At 27.6% G+C, this 22,013-nt stretch overlaps 4 protein-coding genes across 6 annotated transcripts; 1 reads left to right on the top strand and 3 right to left on the bottom strand.

Annotated features, from left to right (window-relative positions):
- The first annotated feature begins 1,063 nt into the window (after nt 1–1,063).
- Nucleotides 1,064–1,971, top strand: LOC108758404 (uncharacterized). 2 transcript variants are annotated; one of them, XM_018503361.1, is made up of 3 exons: nt 1,064–1,420; nt 1,498–1,652; nt 1,729–1,971. In XM_018503361.1, exons 1-3 carry the CDS (start codon nt 1,223–1,225, stop codon nt 1,949–1,951), a joined length of 576 nt encoding a protein of 191 aa, XP_018358863.1. In that variant the 5' UTR covers nt 1,064–1,222; the 3' UTR covers nt 1,952–1,971. The 2 variants fall into 2 exon arrangements, with proteins under 2 accessions (XP_018358863.1, XP_018358862.1); XM_018503360.1 differs by having other exon boundaries at nt 1,070–1,435.
- Nucleotides 1,972–2,485: 514 nt separating this feature from the next.
- LOC108758293 (putative odorant-binding protein A10) lies at nt 2,486–3,611 on the bottom strand. The gene is made up of 2 exons (XM_018503171.1): nt 3,395–3,611; nt 2,486–2,652 (listed from the first exon to the last, which is right to left on the bottom strand). Exons 1-2 carry the CDS (start codon nt 3,588–3,590, stop codon nt 2,486–2,488), a joined length of 363 nt encoding a protein of 120 aa, XP_018358673.1. The 5' UTR covers nt 3,591–3,611.
- A 2,579-nt stretch (nt 3,612–6,190) lies between these two features.
- On the bottom strand, nt 6,191–8,469 carry LOC108758405 (ejaculatory bulb-specific protein 3). 2 transcript variants are annotated; one of them, XR_001939946.1, is made up of 4 exons: nt 8,244–8,469; nt 7,703–7,774; nt 7,047–7,179; nt 6,191–6,636 (listed from the first exon to the last, which is right to left on the bottom strand). XR_001939946.1 is itself a non-coding variant. In XM_018503362.1 (3 exons), exons 1-2 carry the CDS (start codon nt 8,440–8,442, stop codon nt 7,608–7,610), a joined length of 366 nt encoding a protein of 121 aa, XP_018358864.1. In that variant the 5' UTR covers nt 8,443–8,469; the 3' UTR covers nt 6,947–7,179; nt 7,572–7,607. The 2 variants fall into 2 exon arrangements, 1 of the variants encoding a protein (XP_018358864.1); XM_018503362.1 differs by lacking the exon at nt 6,191–6,636 and having other exon boundaries at nt 6,947–7,179; nt 7,572–7,774.
- A 2,236-nt stretch (nt 8,470–10,705) lies between these two features.
- LOC108758292 (uncharacterized) lies at nt 10,706–17,165 on the bottom strand. Its single transcript, XM_018503170.1, has 4 exons — nt 16,937–17,165; nt 14,894–15,067; nt 13,304–13,537; nt 10,706–11,206 (listed from the first exon to the last, which is right to left on the bottom strand). The coding sequence occupies exons 1-4, from the start codon at nt 17,136–17,138 to the stop codon at nt 11,028–11,030; spliced, it is 789 nt and encodes a 262-aa protein (XP_018358672.1). The 5' UTR covers nt 17,139–17,165; the 3' UTR covers nt 10,706–11,027.
- Between the last annotated feature and the right edge of the window lie 4,848 nt (nt 17,166–22,013).

Here is a 22,013-nt window from a genome sequence, read left to right as displayed (position 1 = left end):
AAAAAAAAGAGAGAGAGAGAGAGAGAGAGAGAGAGAGAGAGAGAGAGAGAGAGAGAGAGAGAGCTGTACATTATATAAAATAAACTGAAAACCAGTGTAGGAAAAATGAAACTATTATTTGTACAAATACGATTCGTCTTGATTACTCAAGTACAAATGATAAAATGCTCCTTAGTCATTTTGTAATATAAATACTGTATCTAAACCATATATGATATATAATCACAATATTGCTTCCTATGGCTGTGATTACTGAGTCATTTGATGTTGGCTTTAAGAGGGAGTAATATCATGTAAAACTCATATTTCACGCCATATTTATTTATTGTTACAATTCTTTTAACACCTTACATCGTTGCTGAATGAATTATTGTTGGAGATAAGAAAGCACAGTATTCATACGTAAAGATATATGTAAAAGAAGAGCGAAATCTAAATTTGAAAATAACTTCATAAAATGTTCATTTAAGTTATCAAAAATTTTCTTTGGAGATTTGCAACTAATCTTTCGTTTGAAATATGTGTGCAAGTATGCGTGGATGCGCCTATTACACACGTACACATATTTTATATAGTTTAAGCGTGTAATTGTCAGATTATAGTATGTCTTATTGAATTTATCAGGACATTCAATTCATTGTTTATACTTTTGTTGTAATCTGTTAATCTTTGTATTAAACATATTTTAGATGTTTTTTTATTTCAACCTTAAATAAATGTTTATTTCTCAAGTGTGTTACAGAATACTATAATATTTCACCAATTTCTTTTAAAAAATTTATGTAAATTACCGTGGTCACGTATTAGTATATGACCGATTTAATATTTTCTACGGTTTTTCTTTATAAGTAAGCGCTTATTTTTTGAAAAAAAAAACAAGATGTATATAGTCGATATATATGCTCCCACTGCTATTATAAAGAAATACAAATAATGTAGAGTATATAATAAGTATATATTGAGTTTGTGTAATACAGTGAAACGCGTTATACATAATGATGTAAATAAATCATTCTATAAAGTATTATGGTGTATCTTCATGTTTAATTCGTTGCTTTATCTCTCGGTTTCTTACAAGTATATGAAGAAAGGAAAAAACATTTGAGAACAGTTACATTTTGAAATCTTACTTCAGAGTTATTTTCTTTAAAATACTTTTTGATGGGCATGTAAGTCTCATTTGTAATAAGCATCTATTTTATTTAAATTAAAAGAGTAAAATATGGCAAAAGTTACTAGTGATGTGTGCGACGCTCGTTGTCAATTATTTCACAGTGAAATGATAAGAAAGGAAAATGCAATACGGATGAAATGGTTTTTAAAGAATCAACAACGATTGATAGATCAGCTAAGAGAACCGAAATTTACAAAACGTGCCAAAGAAATAATTGCCAAGTCCAAAAAACGAGAAGCACCACGTGTAGATAAACCTGTTGTGCGTGATTACAGTTTGCTAATTCATAATGTTCATCTCTTTAAAATTTTGTACATATTTAGATACAACGGCAGCTCTTACCCACATGGAGGCCACCTAAATCCAATGGTTCTATCAATATAGATATTATGAAACCGATTGAACCCGATGTAAGAGCCATACTTTATGAAGAAGGAATTCCAACTTTTATTACTAGTTATAACTATCTAACTAAAAGGTATCTCCAAATACGGTGCATAAATCCCTGAAAACGTTTAATTAATTAATTTAAAATGCTTTTTGGAATTTTTTAGATATAAAGAACCTCCGGAAAAGCGTTTCTATTTTCCCGATTGTACAAATTGGATATATGGTTGGCGTCTTGATGATTATCCTTCTGTTCCACTTAGTGAAGTAAGACTAAGATCTATTATGTTAGCACAATTTTATCAGCGTAAGGCATTCAATTTGGAACAAGATCTAGAATGGTTTCGTGGTTGTCAAATGAAGAATGCAAAGAATTTTAATGAACGTTGACATATTAATTATTAACTAATTTATAACGCTTATACAGAGAATTATAAATATATCTATGTATATTGCTGTAGTATCATTATTGATATTTTAATATTATAATTTTCTGTGATGTTTATTACATTTTGTGATAACTGCTATTTTTATAATAAAACAGATATGTGCGATCAGTTGACGATTATTCATTCCGTTTAAATACCCATAATTTTATAATTTATCACATACAAAACAAACGATACAATATCTCTTTAAAACAATTTTATCCTCAAAATTAGAATACATTGATATTTGTAACAAAATATGATTCTTTAATTGTTAAGAAAATTCCATATTTGTAAAGATAATTCAAGAAATCCCTTTAACTTCATTACATAATACAGTTAACAAGTATTATTTATTCTATTATAAATAACATACATTAATATTCTAAGCTATTATTTTGGATTATAATATGAGTGTTAATTGAGAAAAATCAGGTTTAGTTCTCGATATACACCGAGAAATACATCAGTCCATATTGCCAGCAATTGTCGGTTATTAATCAGCGGTTTTCTGCTTCTGCATATTTATTGCAGCCTTCGCAATTTGTTGAAACAATGTCTCGGTATCATACTTTGCATACCACTTTATTATTTTCTCCATCCATCCTTTTTGCGTTTCGGTACATTTCTTGCAGTTAGTTAGGAGAGCTTCGCCATACAATTCTGAAATTAAAAAAGATTTTATTCTTTATTTATTTTCTTTATTTCAAAATAATCAACTTTATTTCTCTAATTAGCAAATGTACCAAATCCTAATACCTAAATACCCTTTGATATTAAGGGTTTATATTACGATCGCAATCAATTTTGCAAAATTATTATCGTTGAGTACCGATTTCTGTTTAATTAGTATGTCCATGCTGATATGTCGAAAATTATTAAAGATAGACAAAAAATGAAAAAATCTCTTCAGTGAAATTATTTTGATATCATTTTTAGTATTGAAACTGTACTCGAAAAATTTGACTACCCTTTTTTTCCTCAAAATTTCGTCGGAAATAGGCACAATTCCCATAACACACAAATCATCTTACTGTAATCCCATTCAAGAGTTTATTTAACTTTTCGTCTAACTTTAATTAGTTTCCAAGATATCAGCATAGATATATATTAAATCGAATATCTTATACATATTTACAATTTAGCATTAAATAAAAATTTTGTTAAAGTCTGAAAATAACTTGCAAATCTTATTTTAGCATTTCTTTTCTCTCTTGGAGTTTAGTACGCCAATTTCCTTTTTACATTGTAGATTATTTGAAAACTGTAGATACCTAGACGTTAAAGAAAAATCGATTTCATATTGGTCAAAGAGAAATTTTCTCTGTCGCAAAAAGAAAAAAAATAATTCTAAATACTATATACTATGCATCTGTATAGTTTGTAGCATTATACACATAGGTACCTGTTAATGCCTCCTGCATTGTGTTACATGGTCCTGTATTCATGTAGCATTTGTGATATTCTTCTCGTTGAGTGTCGTTACGAAGAATAGCATCCATATCAATGTCATCGAATTGATCGGAATAGCGCTCTACTGCAAGAACGTACATCAATACGTTCATAGCAACGATTAATATGATACGGCTTAACTGAGACATTGATTCCACAGTTATGACACTTGATATACTAAATTATCAATGAATTGTCGTTTCATTTTATATAAATATTAATTGATAAAAATATCACGTGATATATGTACAGATGCAAAATGTGTACAGAAGATTTAGTAATTAAAATTAAAAGCTGTTGAAAGTATACAATTATATATAGGAATTTTTTAAAATACTTTAACTTTTGACGTACTATATTTAATGATATTTGTTTTTAGCAATAATTCATAATTTAGAGTTAATTTTTTTAACAATATGTAATTACAAGACTATGGAGAGTGATGCACATTTGGCTCCCCGGCAACACGGAAAACCGCCCCACCATTTCGCTGCGCGAGAGCGAGCGAGACAGCGATGTGCATCACCGTTAACGGAGCCAAGCCAGTTGCTGATGCTTAGTGTGTATTTAATTTTTTTTAATGAAAATTAACTCAATTGATCAACAATATTTTAATTAGACCAACTCAAAAAGATCTTCGTGACCTAAATTTTAGGAACTACATAAATAGATTACATCAATACACCCTTCAAGTAATTTCATTATACTACGACGAAATTTTAATTTTGGTTATAAAGATATGTAATATTAAAGATTTAAAAATGCAATAATTAATAAATTTCTTTGACACTTATTTAAACAAAATCTACTCCAATTTAATTATTATTGTAATTAAATGTGATTAATAAACAAAATTAATATGTTATTTATTCTTTGAAAACGTATATACCCTAACAAAAGCATACATATAAGCATAATATAAGGCAGATAAGTTCTGTTCTCATAAATTATTTATTAACACGTGAGATAATTAATTTTTTAAGACTAATTGCATAGGTATAATTGCGCGCATATTTTATTTATTGATATTTTATATTTCCAGAATCTGCAGGATTACTAGACATTATAAAATACATTCTCACATTTCTAAATATATTCATGTAGTATGTAGTATTAAAGACTTAATAATCTTGCAATTAGATTGCGAAATTCAAGTATTACAAAAACTTTATTTATATGTGGTGCTACAATAACTGCTTCAAGCAACTTTACATAAACGTTAAAAAATGTTTTTCATAAAATTATTTGTTGCTTTTTTCCATTAATTCTGAATGAAGCAACGGAAATAATATTTTGCCAGTATATAACTGATTTATTATATTAATCAGTTAAAAAATTAAAAAGATTCACCTGTTTCATATAATTGCCATTTATGCTATTGAAGACCTTTGTATACCAGCGCGGTTATTAAATATTTCTCCATCTGACAATAAGTGAATGAATTTGTATAAACATTAATTGTGTAATTAATACCAATAATGTTAAAAAGTAATGAATATACATTATACATGAAACAGATGTACAATTTGTATGATATTTATTATTCAATAAGATTGTGAACATTGTGCTTCTTAAACTAAGGATTTCGAATTAAATTTCTGTTTATTTCAATTTGTACTTTCCTTATTGACTCTTTCCATAAAGTATTCCGGAATATCCTATGTGATCTTTCCGTCAATAAATAGAAGGAAAGACGATATTTTAATTTATGAGAATCAATTTATCATCAATCCTTACACTGAGAAAAAAATGCTGTTGATTCAATTAAAGTCTCTATTACGGGCTGTCACTAACATAAGTGATTAATTTATGTATATTTTTATTGACATAAAGGCATAAATTATTATTTCAATAATCAAGCCTTTATGTCAATAAAATCTACGCATGAATTATAATTCATGTGTAGATTTTATTGATTATAATCACTTATGTTAGTGTTTATTGATTATAATCACTTATGTTAGTGACAGCCCGTAATATATAGACTTTAATTGAATCAACAGCATTTTTTTCTCAGTGCATAAATTATAAAGAATTAATTTTCTCATCGTTATTATATGTTTATTATTGTTTTTTTTTGTTAAAGCTGTAAAAGAATATAACTAATACAATTTTTCATTATATTGATAATCGTACATTTTATCATGAGTATCAATGATTATTAGTTAAAATATTTTAAAACAATGTTTTAATTACTTTATCACAATAAAGTTAATTTTGCCAAATTATCGAGAGAGAGAGAGAAATTATAATATCATATTTATTAAATCTCAGTTATGATAAAATTAACTACGCAACATATGTTTTGAAAGCAGAATATACTAGAAAATACTTCGTTATATCTATTTTTTAAAATTTGTGCTAGATATTGTATATTAATGGAAGACCAGTACAATTAAAAAAAAAGTTTTTACATTACTGCGATAATTATAATAAATTAAAATAATGAAGATTTAAGTGTTATAATTTATTTTTCTTATAACAATGCGTAATTTGTGTTAATGGTAAAATGTTTTCTAAAATATCATGTTTCTATTTTTTGTAATATTTACATATATTACGTATACGTCGTACGTATTATATTATTTTAATAATATTTAATATATTTTTATATATTTAAATATGTGTATATATGTGTGTATATAGTATATTAGGTGTACAAATAAATAATCCAAATTTTTCAGCTAAATTCGAGATTTATTTTAAAAAGAAGTAAAACAAATTTTTCAATCAAAGTATTCATCGTTGCTTTCTATAATTTTAAACCATCTTTCAGGTAGCTGATGAATTTCATCTCGGAAAAATGCTGTGTCTTTGGATACGATAAAGTCGTCAAGCCATTTTCGGATCTCATCCACTGATTGGAAGTGGGTATCGGACACGGCGTGTTGCATCGACCGAAACAAATGATAATCGGTTGAAGCAATGCTGATGAATATGCCGGGTGCTGTAAGACGTCCCAGCCAAAATTTATTATGGTGCCTTTTATCTTGGAAACAGTGTGTAGCCTGGTGTTGTCATGCAACAATTTCACAGGACGTTCTCCCTTGCCAGTATACTGGCGTTTCTGTTTCAACTTTTAACTCAAGCAGCTTGTTTTACGCAGTTCCAACAGTTACTGTGGACTGCTACCAATGCCAATTGATCCGCTTGCCAAAAATTTCTCTGTTTGCCATAACTGCCACAAGTAGTGTCCTTATTACAAGACAAGCAAACGTATATGAAAAACATTAATTTGAATATTTACTTATTTAGGACACAGTTTTAGTTATTATCATAATTTACATCTATATATACTTTCTAAATTTCTTGGAGTAAAATCTCACTTCAAGAAACTTAAAATACAGTCATTTTTGGAAAAGAGTGAAAATATTTCACTTCTTGAAAAAGAGTGACAATTTTCATATGTAATAGAATCCCATTCAAAATTAGTTAAAATTGTCACTCTTTTTTAAGAAAAAGAAATATTTTCAATGTTTTTCAATTTAAAAAAAAAATGTGTGTGCGTAGCTGTATTTTCACTCTCTTAGAATGAGATTTTATTTCAAGACATTTAAAGAGTACCATATAATATCTTAACAGGATATAGCATATGTACAACATACATCAAAGCAGGTACGCTGTCATGCAAGAAATCGAGCATCATGTGATTTCACCTTAATTTAGGAGGGATTATTAGCGTTTCAGACTGATTGTGTGTTGGAAGTCCGAATTAATGTTATCAACGCGCAATCATTTCTGAAATAAATTTGGTTTAATAAAGAATATATGATGTATTATTTGAAACACCTATGTTTAACGATTATTTATTTCATTTATGATTTATAATTTTTGTAGTTGATCATATAATAAACGTTCTTTATAATATTTTTTTTTTAATGAAAAATATTCTTCTCTCTTCTAAGCCATAAATACTTGTAATATAGTACAATTTATTCTTGTAACATTTCTGTTAATATAAATTGTTAAATGAATTGCAAAGTGTTAGACAATATAATTTGTATAAAATGTCTTTCTAGTTCCATTAGATGTCATCCTTTACAAATATTATTTGATTTATCAGATAGTAAATTATAATTATAAATTATTGTATCACATTAATTTATCGAGAAAATTTGGATACAGCATACGTTTCGAGATCTATTGTTTATCTATGTTGTCAACAGTTATGTTTGAGCAGATTTTTTTTTCGTATCTTCTAAAGTTTTCGCAACTATTCTATCCCATTTTTCAGGTTCGTTCTTCTGAAACCACTCAATACCTTTTTCAATTATTATTTTTTGCTTTTCAGTACATTTCTTGCATTTAGTTTGGAAAGCTTCACTAAATATTCCTAAAATCGAGAAGATTTATATATATTTATTCTAATAATTAATTTAATTTCTGATTAATAAGTTTATGCAATCTAAATACGATAGAGAATTAAAGCATAAGAAATTCAGACAACCTTTTTTATTTCTGCTACATTACTTTTTTGTATGACAAATTAATTCAGAAGCAAATTTGTTTTTGTAAAATATTCGACGCGTACGTCATTGCTTCAATTTTTGCTAAACTTTTTTCAATTTTTAAAATTTATGTATATTTATAATTGAGCAATTTTTATTAAAATAAAGCTTGTAAGTAAATAGAAGATTTTTTGTTTATTCCTGATATTTAGTTCGTCAGAAGAATGTTTTATTTGGCATTACAAGTGGTTTGCAAACTATATAAATACCTCTACGTTAAAAAAATTAATTTTGTTTTAATTAAAGAATTCGTTACCAAATAAAAAAAATAATTTGATAATAGTACAGAAATACCTGTGAAAAATCTCTGCTGTGGTGTCTTACATGGTCCTATTTCCATAAAGCAATTGTAATAATCTTCTATTAAACCTTTATTATTAAAAACTGTTTGAATATCGATATTATCGAATTCATCAGAGTAAAGCTTCTCTTCTGCAACGCACATCAGTACGTTTATTATAGTAACGATCAACGCGATACTTAACCGAGGCATTGCTTCAGAATTATAAACGTTATGATATTTGAGATACTATTAAATGACCGTAATAAACCGTACATTTCACTTTATATAGATTTTACTTAGTAAAAAAATTTGTGTTACGTAAGATATGTGCAGAAATATAATAGGTGGGAAAACTCTTGATATATACGTTTGATTATGAATATTGAAAACACATAAATTATGTATGTTTTAAAAGATACAATGTGTATATTAAATTTTCTAAATGCAATGTATACAAATATCACGTAAGCAATTTTTTTAAATACGAGATGTCTGTAACTTGTTATTTTCAATAATTTAGTTAATTTAAAAATAACTTTTTCTTAGCAAAACAAATTTTGAATTACGCGTCAATAAATTTTGAGTTACGAGTAAATAAAAATAAAAATTTTGTCTTTAAACTTCAAGAAGCAAAATACATTACATAATTTTATTTCGTTATAATTGCGCATATGTAAAAACATATTATTGGCGCGCTCCGCGTCGATTTTAAGTGACTTGATCATCACATCATGAGACATCGATGATTTACAGTATTTTTATTCGTTTCTTTTGTTAAATAATATGTATATCATAACAAGATTAAAAAATTGTAAAGTTATTATTCTAAAAAGAAGGTTTAATGTACCAATATTGCATCACATATCATGACTATGTATCTACAAATGATATCAGAAATCATATAATTACTTTAATTTTATAATTACTTTTTTTGTAACTAAGATATCAAACAGTTTGAATTGAAACCTGAGGGTTACCAACATTTAACTTACGCTCATCAGTTTTCTCTTCTTAAAAACCGAAGATTTCATTTATCTTGCCGAACATCAATTGCTACTTTAAAAATTGTTATTATATTGTAATGCGTTCTTTCAAAAAACGTTAAAAAACGTCAAATATATACAATCAGAGAATTGGCAACCGTGCTTACTCTAGACGGAATATGTTAAGATTTATTAATGCCTTATATATGTTCTTAGAATTTAAGATTGCTTATAAGTATTTTAAATCAGATTTATTTATCGTGTGTGTAAATATTCATGCGTTATGCATAAAAAAATACCTAATAAAGGTAATAAGACTGCGCATTTTAATTAGTCGTTATCGGTTTTAAAAAGGAGAGGTAGATTGATGCAATTGGTCTCTCTCCTCTCTCTCTCTCTCTCTCTCTCTCTCTCTCTCTCTGTCTTTCTCTCTTTAAAATAATAGTAGGAACACATACATAAGTTGAATTGACCTCCTTATCTCTCTCTCTCTCTCTCTCTCTCTCTCTCTCTCTCTCTCTCTCTCTCTGTCTGTCTTTCTCTCTTTAAAATAATAGTAGGAACACATACATAAGTTGAATTGACCTCCTTGTCGCCTTCTTTATTGCATTCCCTACTTGAAGCCAATTAAAGAGAAACTGATACATTTTAACATTGCATTCTCTTCCTAACAGAGCAAAGGTGCAGTTAAGATAATAAATCCATATTTATCATATCATTGCTAATAATATGATATTATAAAAACTTTGTGCGCAATTACTGTATCAATAAATTTTAAATAAACAAAAAACATAATTTTTCATAAAATTATGCATTGATATATTTCTTTTTTTGAAAAAACGATATAAAATACGTTAAAAAATAGCAACACTATCATTATTTATTGTTTTATTTACGTAATAACAACTCTGCTATTGTGCTTCATGTCACGAGCGTAACGCAGCAGCGTTGCTGCAGCACCAAGTTCTTAAATAATAAAGTTCTTAAATAACTCGTAAGAAAGTACGTAAGTACAATAATTGAATTTTCAAGCGAGGTAGTGCGATTTAGGAGTCGGTACGATTTCGGCAACTTTATCCTATACTGTAAGATATATTGATCAAAACTTTATTTAAAACCAAACCTTGAATAAAGTTAATAGTTTTTGCAAAAAAGATCCATAAAAATTGGGTATCTTTTTGATCTTTCTGTATATATGTTTTCCCTTAAATGTTTATGATTTTGTAAATAATTATACAATAAACGTTCTTATATTTTCTTTTACCAAAAAATATAAGAAAATTATTGATTCCAAGCTATAATTTTTTGCAATAAAATAATTTATTTTTTTATAACATAATTCTGTTAATAAGACAATTCAAATTGCATGTTAATATAATTTGTACAAAATATTTCCTTAATTCCATTAGATTACATTTTTCACAGATATTATTTGAGTAAGTAGGTTATTATAAATAACATTGTAAAAGTCATCGCATCATATTCATATCATATTAGCCAGCCGACGCAGGGTCTCGCGAGACCCGCTAATTAGAATTGTTTACTTTTTTCAACTATAAAAAAAATGAAAAAATGGATATTTATTTCTATGAAAAATATGTGTTTTTATTTCACCTTCTACATTGAAATAATTTATTACATATTGTAACAAAAAAACTGCTTTTCAATAATATCACTCTTAGATCACATTTGACCTTGCGTCCGCCGTGCGTGCGAGATAACGTTTGCTGTTCGTGGATTAATCGGGAATTATATACATTCGTATTAATTATATATTTGGATATAGTACGTATCAGGAGATCCATTATCCATCTATGTTGCCGGCGATTGTTGAATGGCTTTCTTCTTCATATCTTCTACAGTCTTCGCAATTACTAATTGCCATCTATCGGGATTATTGTTTATGTACCAATCAATAACTGCGGAAAATATTTCTTTTTGTTTTTCAGTACACTTCTTGCATTTAGTTTGATAAGCTTCGCTGAATATGCCTAAAACCAAAATTTTTTGAAATTTATTTATTCTAGTAATTGATTTCGCTCCTGATTAAAAAGTTTATAGAATCTAAATACAATAGAAAATTAACATAAAAGAAATCTTAGAAATTTTATTCTTCTGAAGTCTTATTATTCAAGATATACAGGATTTATCGCGAGACTTCTTCCACCGCTCACAGGTAAATGGGATCGAGACGAACACAAAAGTCCTATACTGTTTAGTGATATTCGCAATAATGATAAACATATTAATTTTTGTAATTGTACTAATAAAAGCATGCCGAGAAAAGCATTTTAGCCGCTCGAGGTATAACCCGACTCCGTTTATCAAGCATTGCGGCTGCCAGCAGCGCGTTGGAAGGTAAGATAGGAAGTACGCCATTCTCGAGTCATATCTCGAGCGACTGGAGTATTTCTCTCGGCATGCTCTCATTAGTACAATTACAAAAACTAATGTCTCCATTATCATTGCGAATATCTCTAAACAATATGGAACCTTTGTGTTCATCTCGATTCCATTTATCTCCTTGTGAACGGTGGAAGAAGTCTCGCGGTACACTCTGCGTATTGTTAAAAAAAAGACACCTTTAAAAAACTGATCATTTTAAGAATATGATTTTACACAAAAAATAAATCAAAAGTTAATTTTGTCCCATATTCTGGCAAATCAATAATCTATTAAAAAATAATCAATATAGGAAACCGATAAAAACATCTAGTTGAATGAATTCTTCACAAACCTTTCTATTTCTGCTGTATTATTTTTATATAATAAAAATCGAGTTTCTTATCAAATATTCAACAATGTTTAAATACATAATTATTAACTTTCGCAGAACTCTTTATAATTTTTAAGAATTACTCCTACAGTACGAAATATTACAACAATATTGTAGCAATATTTTAATAATATGCAATATAATGAAAATTGCAGTAATTGAAATTTTAATATTTTATTGGAAATGTTGCATCAATATTGTGAAATATTGTAATTTTAATATATTCTATAAGAAATATTGTAATATATTGCTATAATATTATTATTTAAAAAGTACGCGGCTTCGCCATGAGATGAATGCGCTTCTCGTAAGAAAGAAACGTCCTGCAGGAGTTGGATAAAAAAACGTATGCAAATCGAGTTGCTGGAGATGCAAGTCTGGAGATTTCCAACTCTTTCGGGTGTGCTTTCTAGAATGTTTTTTGGTCATAATTTTATTTTAGAATATGTCAAGCAATATTGCCAAGCAATAATATTTTAGCAATTAATAAAACTGGATTAATTATTGAAATATTGCATGATGTTGCATCAATATTTCTTTAAATATTGCAACAATATCGCAAAATATTGCAGCAATATTTTATTTAAGCGAATATAGGAATAATTGCTACAGTATTGTTAGCAATGTTTTACGAAATTGTAATCTTTAAAGTATTTAGGTGTTAAACTTAATTCCTGCCGTTTTTCGTCTCCAAAATTGATTTATTTTGAAGGGAAGATGAATGAATAAACAAAATAATTTCCTCCATTTTCTATTTTATTACTAATTAATAATACTTTATTAATGATACTTTGATTAAGGTATTTCCCTTCGAAACAAATCAATTTTGGAGACGAAAAATGGCAGGAATTAAGTTTAACACCTAATAATATTGATGCAATGTTGCTATGTAATATTTCGTGCTGTAGAGATACATATACATATATTTACGATTATAATATATGTAATAGGTTAATTTAAAATTTTCTGAAATATAAGACTTGGAAGTAAATAAGGAATCTTATTTTGGTATTTGTTACTTCTTGCTTAGTTCGTTATAAGAATTTCTTATTTGACATTGTAAATGATTTAATAATAATAAAAACTTCTATGTTATACCATTAAAGCACTTTTAGCCGATATGGCCAACGACGGTACACCAACTTCGCACATATTCGCTAAATATTGATTCAATGTGGATAATTACGTATATCATGTATGTCTATGATAGTTGCTTATGTGACATATGTTGGCCATATCGTTTGGAGGCAATTTTATGGAAAAATCAATATTGTGTAGATCAAAGAATTCATAACAAAATTGTATAGATTACTTGTTAGGGCCTTCTGTGCTGATGTCTGGCACGGTGCTATTTCCATGAAGCAATCGTAATATGAGTCTCGCACAGTCTTATTATTGAGAGCAGCACGATAGTCAATATTATCGTATTTATCAGAATAGTGCTCTTCTTCTGCAAGAATGCACATCAGTACAAGTACATTCACTACAATGATTAACGCAATATGGCATAACCGAGCCATTGTTTGCACAGTTGTTACTTGAGAGACTAAAATGCCAGTGCAACGTGCATTTCGTTTTTATACAATTTACTTAATAAAAAAAGGTGCGTGACGTAATAAGCATATATGCAAAATATAAACATAAGGCAAACTTAACAGATGCTTGAATATTAAATACGTATAAATTAGTATGTTTTAAGATAAAAAGAATTTTTTTAGTACAATGTATGCATATGTCATAAGTACGTATTTTAAAAATATGAAATGTTTATAACTTCCTATTTTTAATGATTTAATTAATTTAAAATAACTTTTTCTTAGCAAAGATATCAATGAATTTTGGATTATGACAGATAGAAAAAGTAGTGTAAAAAAGTCATATTGCAATATTTCTCTTCACGCGCATTTTCTATCTATTACTGCATTCTATTTATTATCGCAAATATGTATACAGACGCTTTCCAGCAGAAATTAAATACAGTCAGACACAGTGAATCACTACAACAAGGAAACAATTCACTGTGTTACATAGTGTCTGACTGTGTCCTTGCTAAAAAGCACTCATAGTTCATCAATTATAATTCAGCCAATCAAATATTACCCATAATAATTATCTGAATTAATGGAAGCTTTTCAACAACGACACAAATTGTGACACGGTGTTAGGCTGATATTACATTTGTCGCATGATGGAAAGAATATAAGGTGAAATATTCCCGTGGATGTGCAGTAGGAGAGTGAATTTGGATAACATTTGATTGACTTTTTTAAGAATGTAATATAAATGAAAAACGTAATATATATAAATAATGTAAGCGTTTTGTATCTTAGCTATTAAATACTACTACATGATGATTCATTTTTTAATTAGTCAAGATTGGAAAAAGTGATATTACTTTCTAAAAAATTTTAGGTTGGAAATGAATAATCTATAAAGACTTTGCATATTTATAATTTCAATTTCTAACAAACACAAATCTAGGGCATCTATTGTACGTGAAACTTTCACGATGAAAGAGTGACGATTATCTAACTATATAAATAATTATACAGTAAACGTTGTTTACGATATCTTATTTTTAAAAAATGCTTCTTTATTATAGAATTTATTGTAATATAGTACCATTTATTTATTTATAATATGTTTCTATTAAAATAATATCTATAATGTATGTGTGCATACTGTGCATGTTAGTTAAAACAATTTATACAAAATGGTTCTTTAATCCCATCAAATACCTTTCGCAAAGTATTATTTAAATTATCAGATTGTGTATGTGTGTGTGTGTGTGTGTGCGTGCGCGCGCGGGCGCGTGTGCGTGTGTAAATTATACTACGTGCTATTATATTATATTTTAATTAAATGGAAAAATTCGAATATAGTATGTATTGAGAGATTTATTATCCATCTGCGTTACTAGCAGCTTTTTTCTTCATTTTCTCTACAGTCTTCGCAACTATTAATTTCCATAACTCGGGTTCATTTTTTACGAACCAGTCGGTTACTAAGTTCAGATTTTCTGTTTGTTTTTTAGTACATTTTCTGCATTGAGTTTGGAAAGCTTCGCTGAACAATTCTGCAACCAATTGAGGATACATATTTACATTTATTTACTTTAGAAATGATTTTATCCCAATTTATAAATATACAGAATTTAAATACTGAGGATGCACCGAATATCCGGGAAATATCCGGTATCCGGTATTTTTTTACTATCCGATTGGATAGCTAGATATCATTAGTATTCGGTAATATATCTAGCTAAAATTTTATATTAAAGGTTTGCGTTATTAATATAGAATTTTATTCTTTTCAGCTGAACTTCTTGCACAGTTTATCTCTCCTCTTTTTCTTTTCACGTTGGGAAGATAAAGAAAATTATTATCGCTATGTTTTCCATAGTTTTTTTGGATACCTCGTTTCAGATATTCAAATATCCATGGAATCCGGTATTCGGTCGGATAATTAGTTCTACCGATTGGATATCGAATATCCGAAAAGAATGTCACCAAATATCCGATATTCAATATCCGGTAATTTTACAATCCGGTGCATCCTTATTAAATAGAAAATTAAAGTATAACATATATTTAAAAAATAGATATTCTTGTTCAAAAATATAACTTATAAAAAAACAAGATAAAAAATCAATTTTATCCCGCATATCTCTAAAAAACCAATTATTTAAAAATTAACTTAAAACGATGAGAACATATAATTGTCGAATGCAGTCCTCGCACGCAGAATTTTTCTGCTGTATTATTGATATATAGTTTTGATAATACTTTTAAGGCTTTCACGGATGTTTTTTTTCAAAGGTGCCAAAGGGTTTACAAGTTATCGCCCTGTCCTTATCAATGCGCTGCTCGCCCTAATGAAGTGAATGGCAAGGTTCGCGAAACGATGCCATTATAGCAATGGATCACGACATGGCAATAATCCGTAAACCCTTTGACACTTCTGTTGTATTATTTTTATACAATAAATAAATTAATTAGAAGCAAGTTTTTCTTATCAAATATTGGAAATGTATATGTCATTCTTTCAACTTTTGTTGGACTCCTTTCAATTCTGAAAAATTATACATATAATTAACACGGACAGATGGTCTAACGACTATTATCAATAATAAAGATCGTTGTTCTTTTATAATAATGATTTTGAATGTAAACGTGCTTTTGAATGAACCAATGCGGTTACAAATTTAAATTTAGTTTGATTTCTGATTTGATAAGAATAATATAACTGTTCCTATATATTACAATTTTATATAGAACTTAATGATTATACCCAGACAGCACGCGACATCCAATGGACGTTGTGTGCTGTCTAGGTACAGCTGTCAAGATAAGATATTCACAATGTTCGAATTGTGCTTAACGTTCATTATGTGTTTGTCATCTATTTGGTAATTCACTGAAGATGGTCTGAATCAGGCTGAAATGTTCATATGTAAGTATTGAATTCAAGAAGATCTAGGTATATGTAACATGAAGTTATATTATATTATATTACATACGTTAATGGCCGTTCTACAATAAATCATTAATCGTAAATCAGAAGTTAGAAGCTGAAAATTAATTAATCACAGTCGTTAATTTTTAGTTTCTGACTTTTGATTTATGATTAATGGCTTATTGTAGAAGGCCCATTACAATGATTGCGTTGTGCTTCCAGTTTGCAGTTATTATACCACATGAACATATAATTAAGCAACTCAAAATTTTATTAAAATAAAGTTTTAAAGCACATAAAGAATTTTATTTTGTCATTTGTTTTCTCTCCTGATGCTTAATTTGTCAAAAGAATATCTTATTTAACATTGTAAATCATTTGAAAACTACAAATACGTATTACTGTTAAGGAAACTTCGATTTTGTTTTATCAAAGAATCCGTCATAAAAGAAAACAGAAACAAAATTCGGTAATTGTATAAATATGTTACCTGCTATACCCTCTTGTTCTGGTGTTTTGCACGGTGCTATTTCCATAAAGCAATTATAATATTCTTCTCGTATCTCCTTGTTTTGAAGAATAAATTGTATATCAATGTAATCATATTGATCAGAATAACGTTCTTCTTCTGCAAGAACGCACATTAATACGTTCATAGCAATGATCAATGCAATACGACTTAATTGAGTCATTGGTACCACAGTTATGATGCTTGAGGTATTTACTAATTAATAAGAGAGATCGTAAGGACATTTCATTTTATATAAATCTTATTTAATAAAAAACAAATTATGTGACGTAAAATATATGCAAAATATGTTTGATATAAGTAAACATGGTGATATAAGTAAACTATGTTTTACTAGAGAATATTGAAGAAACGTTAATTGCACAATGTGTACAAGGTTTCTATTTTTTAACGCTTGAGTGTTGTGTGTGTGTGTGTGTGTGTGTGTGTGTGTGTTGTAACTAGTAATGTCTTATTTATTTTTTAAGTTAGAGAAAAAACGGCTAATACGAGTTAAAGACATAGATGATACGCAATAAATAGAATGTGCAAAAATTAAAACATAAAATAAATACTTTAATTAATGTTTCGGTTCTTCATTTGTACTATCTTCCGAATGTTCAAAAAATAAGGATAAAAGTAACGGAACATCCAAGCATAAATTAAATATCTATAGATAAGACTTATCTTATCTTTTACTTTAAAAAATTTTTCTTTTTAAGTGTAAATTATTTTTCTGATTATTATCTCAATGAATTAACTTAACGAATCTATTTTTGTTATATATTTTTGTTAATTGTAGATCTCAGGATGAGATCCACAATTTTGGTTCTACAACTCAGGTTCTTTGCAAATTACTGATATTTTATTATACTTTATTAAGAATAGCTTTACATTATAGTAATATTCATGCTTGAGATTTGGATTTTTTGGTCAATATTCCAATTTCCTTAGCCAAGGAGTTCTTACTCTTGGGATCGACAATACAATCTCCTCCTTTTCAACCGAAGTTAAAGTATTTATATTATGTTTTAATTTTTGCACATATTGATACATTTTTATTGCGCTGTACCATCTGCGGTTTCTTGACTCGTATTAGCAATTTTTTCTCTAATTTTATAAATTTTTGCGAATTCGAATTAATATTAAGATTTATAACAATAAATAGAAAGTTAAAGGGCGAATAAGGGTCAACTTGTTAAAATTCTTTATAAAATTACGAAAGAAACGATATATTAGATGCATTTTAATTTTGTACAATGAATAGAAATTGATTGTTTATAATTCTTCAAAAGATTAATAATATAAGCAATAAACAACTGAGAAGCATACAGCCAAATTGATCTCAGTTTTTAATTTTTTCTTAGTTTGCCCGACATAAGAGGAATCACAGTCTGGCAAAATTTATTTTTTATATATTATATTACAATTTTCCTCTTTTTTTAGAGCGTCTTTCTCAGTTTTAATAAATCTATCTAGTTTATTCATAGGTTTGTAGGCAATACTGAACCCGAATTTGTACGTTTGAATCAGCTGTACTTTTGAATTTTTCAACTATTTTATTAAAGTATGTATTACTATCGCTATTTCTATCGCTATCGCTGTTGCCTCGGATTATGTTTAGGGCTTTGAGATCGCACCATTCCACAGACTTTTATAACTAGACTGCTGACTCAGGCTGTGTTCCAAAATTTACTGTCAGTACTAAAAATCTATAGTTTACGTGCATTATTGTTTCTATCTCTAAACATATGTATTCAAAAAATTAAAACAAAATATATATTATAAAAACATTAGACATAGAGATTAACTTAGATAAAAATAAAAGTTTTTAAAGTTTATCTTAAGATTAAAAAAATTAAAATATCTGTCAAGAATGATTTTTATTGTAACAAATTTCGAGTACACTCACGAAATTTTAGTAGAATATTCACACACATTGATATCTTTAACAGATTCTTTTTCAAATTTTGAAAATTGGTACATCGTAGTAAAAAAATAAAATATTGCAAATTATATAGTATTTAAAACACAACAAGACATTCTTTAAATACATTATGGATTTTTTTTTTGGTTGAATACTTACGCTGATACCTATAACATATATTAATCAATTATTTCTTTAAATATTTAAAATAATTGATACTTTATAATTTATATTAAAAATATAAAAATAAAAATAAGTCTATTTATTAAATTATTTTTTATTATAAGATTATATTTTTATTATAACCACTTTATTAACAATTGGCTATTAATAATTTTATATTAATAAAAAATAATATAAAATTATTAATAAAATATGTGCAATTAACATGGTGCGTATCGCGCCCTTTTTTTTCCTTCTCTTTAAAACATTATTAGTGATGATTGATGATAATGACACGTTTTTATCGCCTTTTATACTTCGTTCCCCACCCAAAGCTATAGTTAATGAGAGTACGTAACTCTTTAACATTGCTAAATTAGTTAAAATGGTTAGCGCGCAATAATTTATATATACGTCTATATGCTAATAGATGAGATCGATATACAAAAACTACGTGCGCACATACTGTGGTGCATAATTACTGCTTTAATAAGCTTTAAATAAGCATTGGAAAAAATTGTTTATAGGATTATTATGCACCGATATATTTTTTCTTATCTTTTTTTAAAGCAAGGAGTGCGCAGAATAATATTTATTATTAATTAAAACATTAAAAACAAATCTCTTATTTCACATTTTTTTCTATTCGTAATTTTTGTGAATAAATAGAGTATGAATGAAGCAATTACTTGGTAAGCTTCAAATTTTAAATATACAATTTTTTTTTAATAAATCGAGCTTAGGCAAAGTAATACATATTTCCTGACAAACGTTGGATTGGCGATCGATAAGAGACAATGATGTAGAAGGCGGAGGCGTTCTGCTTTAGACGCCTGCGCTATCTTAGTAAAAGTGCCTATTCATTAGTACTTCTTCATTACAAACAAAAATTTAAGATTCGAAATTTGTTTATAAAAAAACAAAAAGCCGTAACTTATTTTGGCTGCTCTTAGACGAAAGACGAAAGTAATACATATTTCATGAAAAATGTTGGATTGTAATCCATGGAGACACATGGAAATGTGTATTACTAAAAAATAGGAGCAATTATTTATTTCATTTAAGTAGGAGCATACACTCAAAAGGATTAAAAAGATGTTTACTTTACGAATTTTTTACAAAAACAGGACTTTAATCAATATCTTACATGTATATTAATGTTATATAAAATTTTAAATTAAAAATATTAACAAAAATAGCGACACAACTGTTGACGTTAAGCTTGTCCACAGGAATAACGGTTTATGGTAATTATCGTAGCTTTCATACAATTTATTAAAACAAAAGCACCAAATTCTTGAAATATATTAATATATCTAGCTTTTGCCATGATCGATTTTAGACATTATTATAATATTGAGAAAATTTGGTAGACTTCTGAATTTAAAAGATGTAATTCTTCGTAAAAAAAATTGTTTGTTTTTTATTGTAAAAAGAAGAATATGGCTCTAAAAAAATCTTTACGACAAAAACTAAATTTATTAATATATTTTAAGAGTTTGTTGAGTTTTTTATTTCAGATACATTGTATGAAAACTACGATTGTTACCGTAAACCGTTATTATTACTGACAGCAGTTGTGTCGGCATTATTTGCTAATATTTTTAATTAAAAATTTTATGTAACACTCACTAATATACGTGTAAAATTTTCATAAAAACCTTGTTTGAGAAAAGTTAATAGTTTGAGTGACCATTTAGCAATTGTTGCAAACATTTCTTTTTGTTTTTCAGTACACTTCCTGTATTTAGTTCGATAATTGCTTCGCTAAACATTCCTAAAACCAAAAAATTATTTTTTGAAATTTATTTATCCTGGTAATCGATATATTACGCTCTCAATTATAAAAAGTTTATAGAATTTAAGAATGATAGAAAATTAAAGCAAAAGATGTATTAAAGAAGGCGGATATTTTATTCCCAAAATATCCCAAACAGCAAACAATGTTTTTAAACAATATTTTTAAAAATGTTTTAAAAAACGTTTTTATAAACATTTTTAAAAACGTTAAAAATAATGGGTTAAGTCTTTTTTTTTATTAAAAAACATTTATTAACGTTTGAAAAACGTTTATTTAACATTTAAAGAAACATTCTTTTAATGTTTAAAAACATTTTTAAAAACGTTAAAAAGTAATAGGTTAAGTCATTTTTTAATTAAAAAAACATTTATTTTAACGTTTTTCTTAATGTTTGAAAAACGTTTATCTATAGTTTAAAGAAATTTTTGTTTCACATTTTAAATAATTTTTTATTCGAAAAATGTACATTAAGATATTTTCTTGTATCTCATCTTTACAAATATATATGTATATACTATAATATATATACTATATATATATATGTATATTCAGGGTTGGGTAGTAACTAGTTAAAAAATAATTAACGTTACGTAAATATTTCTTTTCACTACATTTTAACACGTTAAAAGCCATGCACGCCAGTGCCGGTCCCTACGAACCGGCACTAGATTTTCCGTTTACGCCACACGCCGCCGGCACTCAACTCGAGGGGGTAACCACTTAATGTAATCGTGGGACAAAATCCTCGAAATCATTATAAAATTTATATAAAATCTCTATATATAATCCGATAATCATATATGCAACCACGAGAAATCATTGTATAATATTAAATAAAATCGTATATTTTACCAAATTACTTCATGGTAGTAGTGAAAAAAATTATTTGTAATCTCTCAGATGAAATTATGTAATCTGTGGGACAATATTTCAGCTAGTGGTTACCCTCTTGACTCAACTTTTTGTTTAGGCTACACCGCCGCGCCGATCCTTGCGTACCGAGAAAGAACATTTCGTTTAGGGCCTAAACTTTAGGCGATGTCAATCCTTGAGAAATTTAAAGTAATAAGTGGAGAATATAATACTTTATCAAAAATTATATAATGTAATTTATTAAAACAATTTAAACAAAGATGGAATTTCCCTTTACAGGTATTACAAAAAGTTAT

The sequence above is a fragment of the Trachymyrmex cornetzi genome, unplaced genomic scaffold, assembly GCF_001594075.2.
Source record: "Trachymyrmex cornetzi isolate Tcor2-1 unplaced genomic scaffold, Tcor1.1 scaffold156, whole genome shotgun sequence".
Lineage (NCBI taxonomy): Eukaryota > Metazoa > Arthropoda > Insecta > Hymenoptera > Formicidae > Trachymyrmex > Trachymyrmex cornetzi.
Note: the sequence above shows the minus strand (reverse complement) of the source record. Positions and strands in the feature narration are given on the sequence as shown.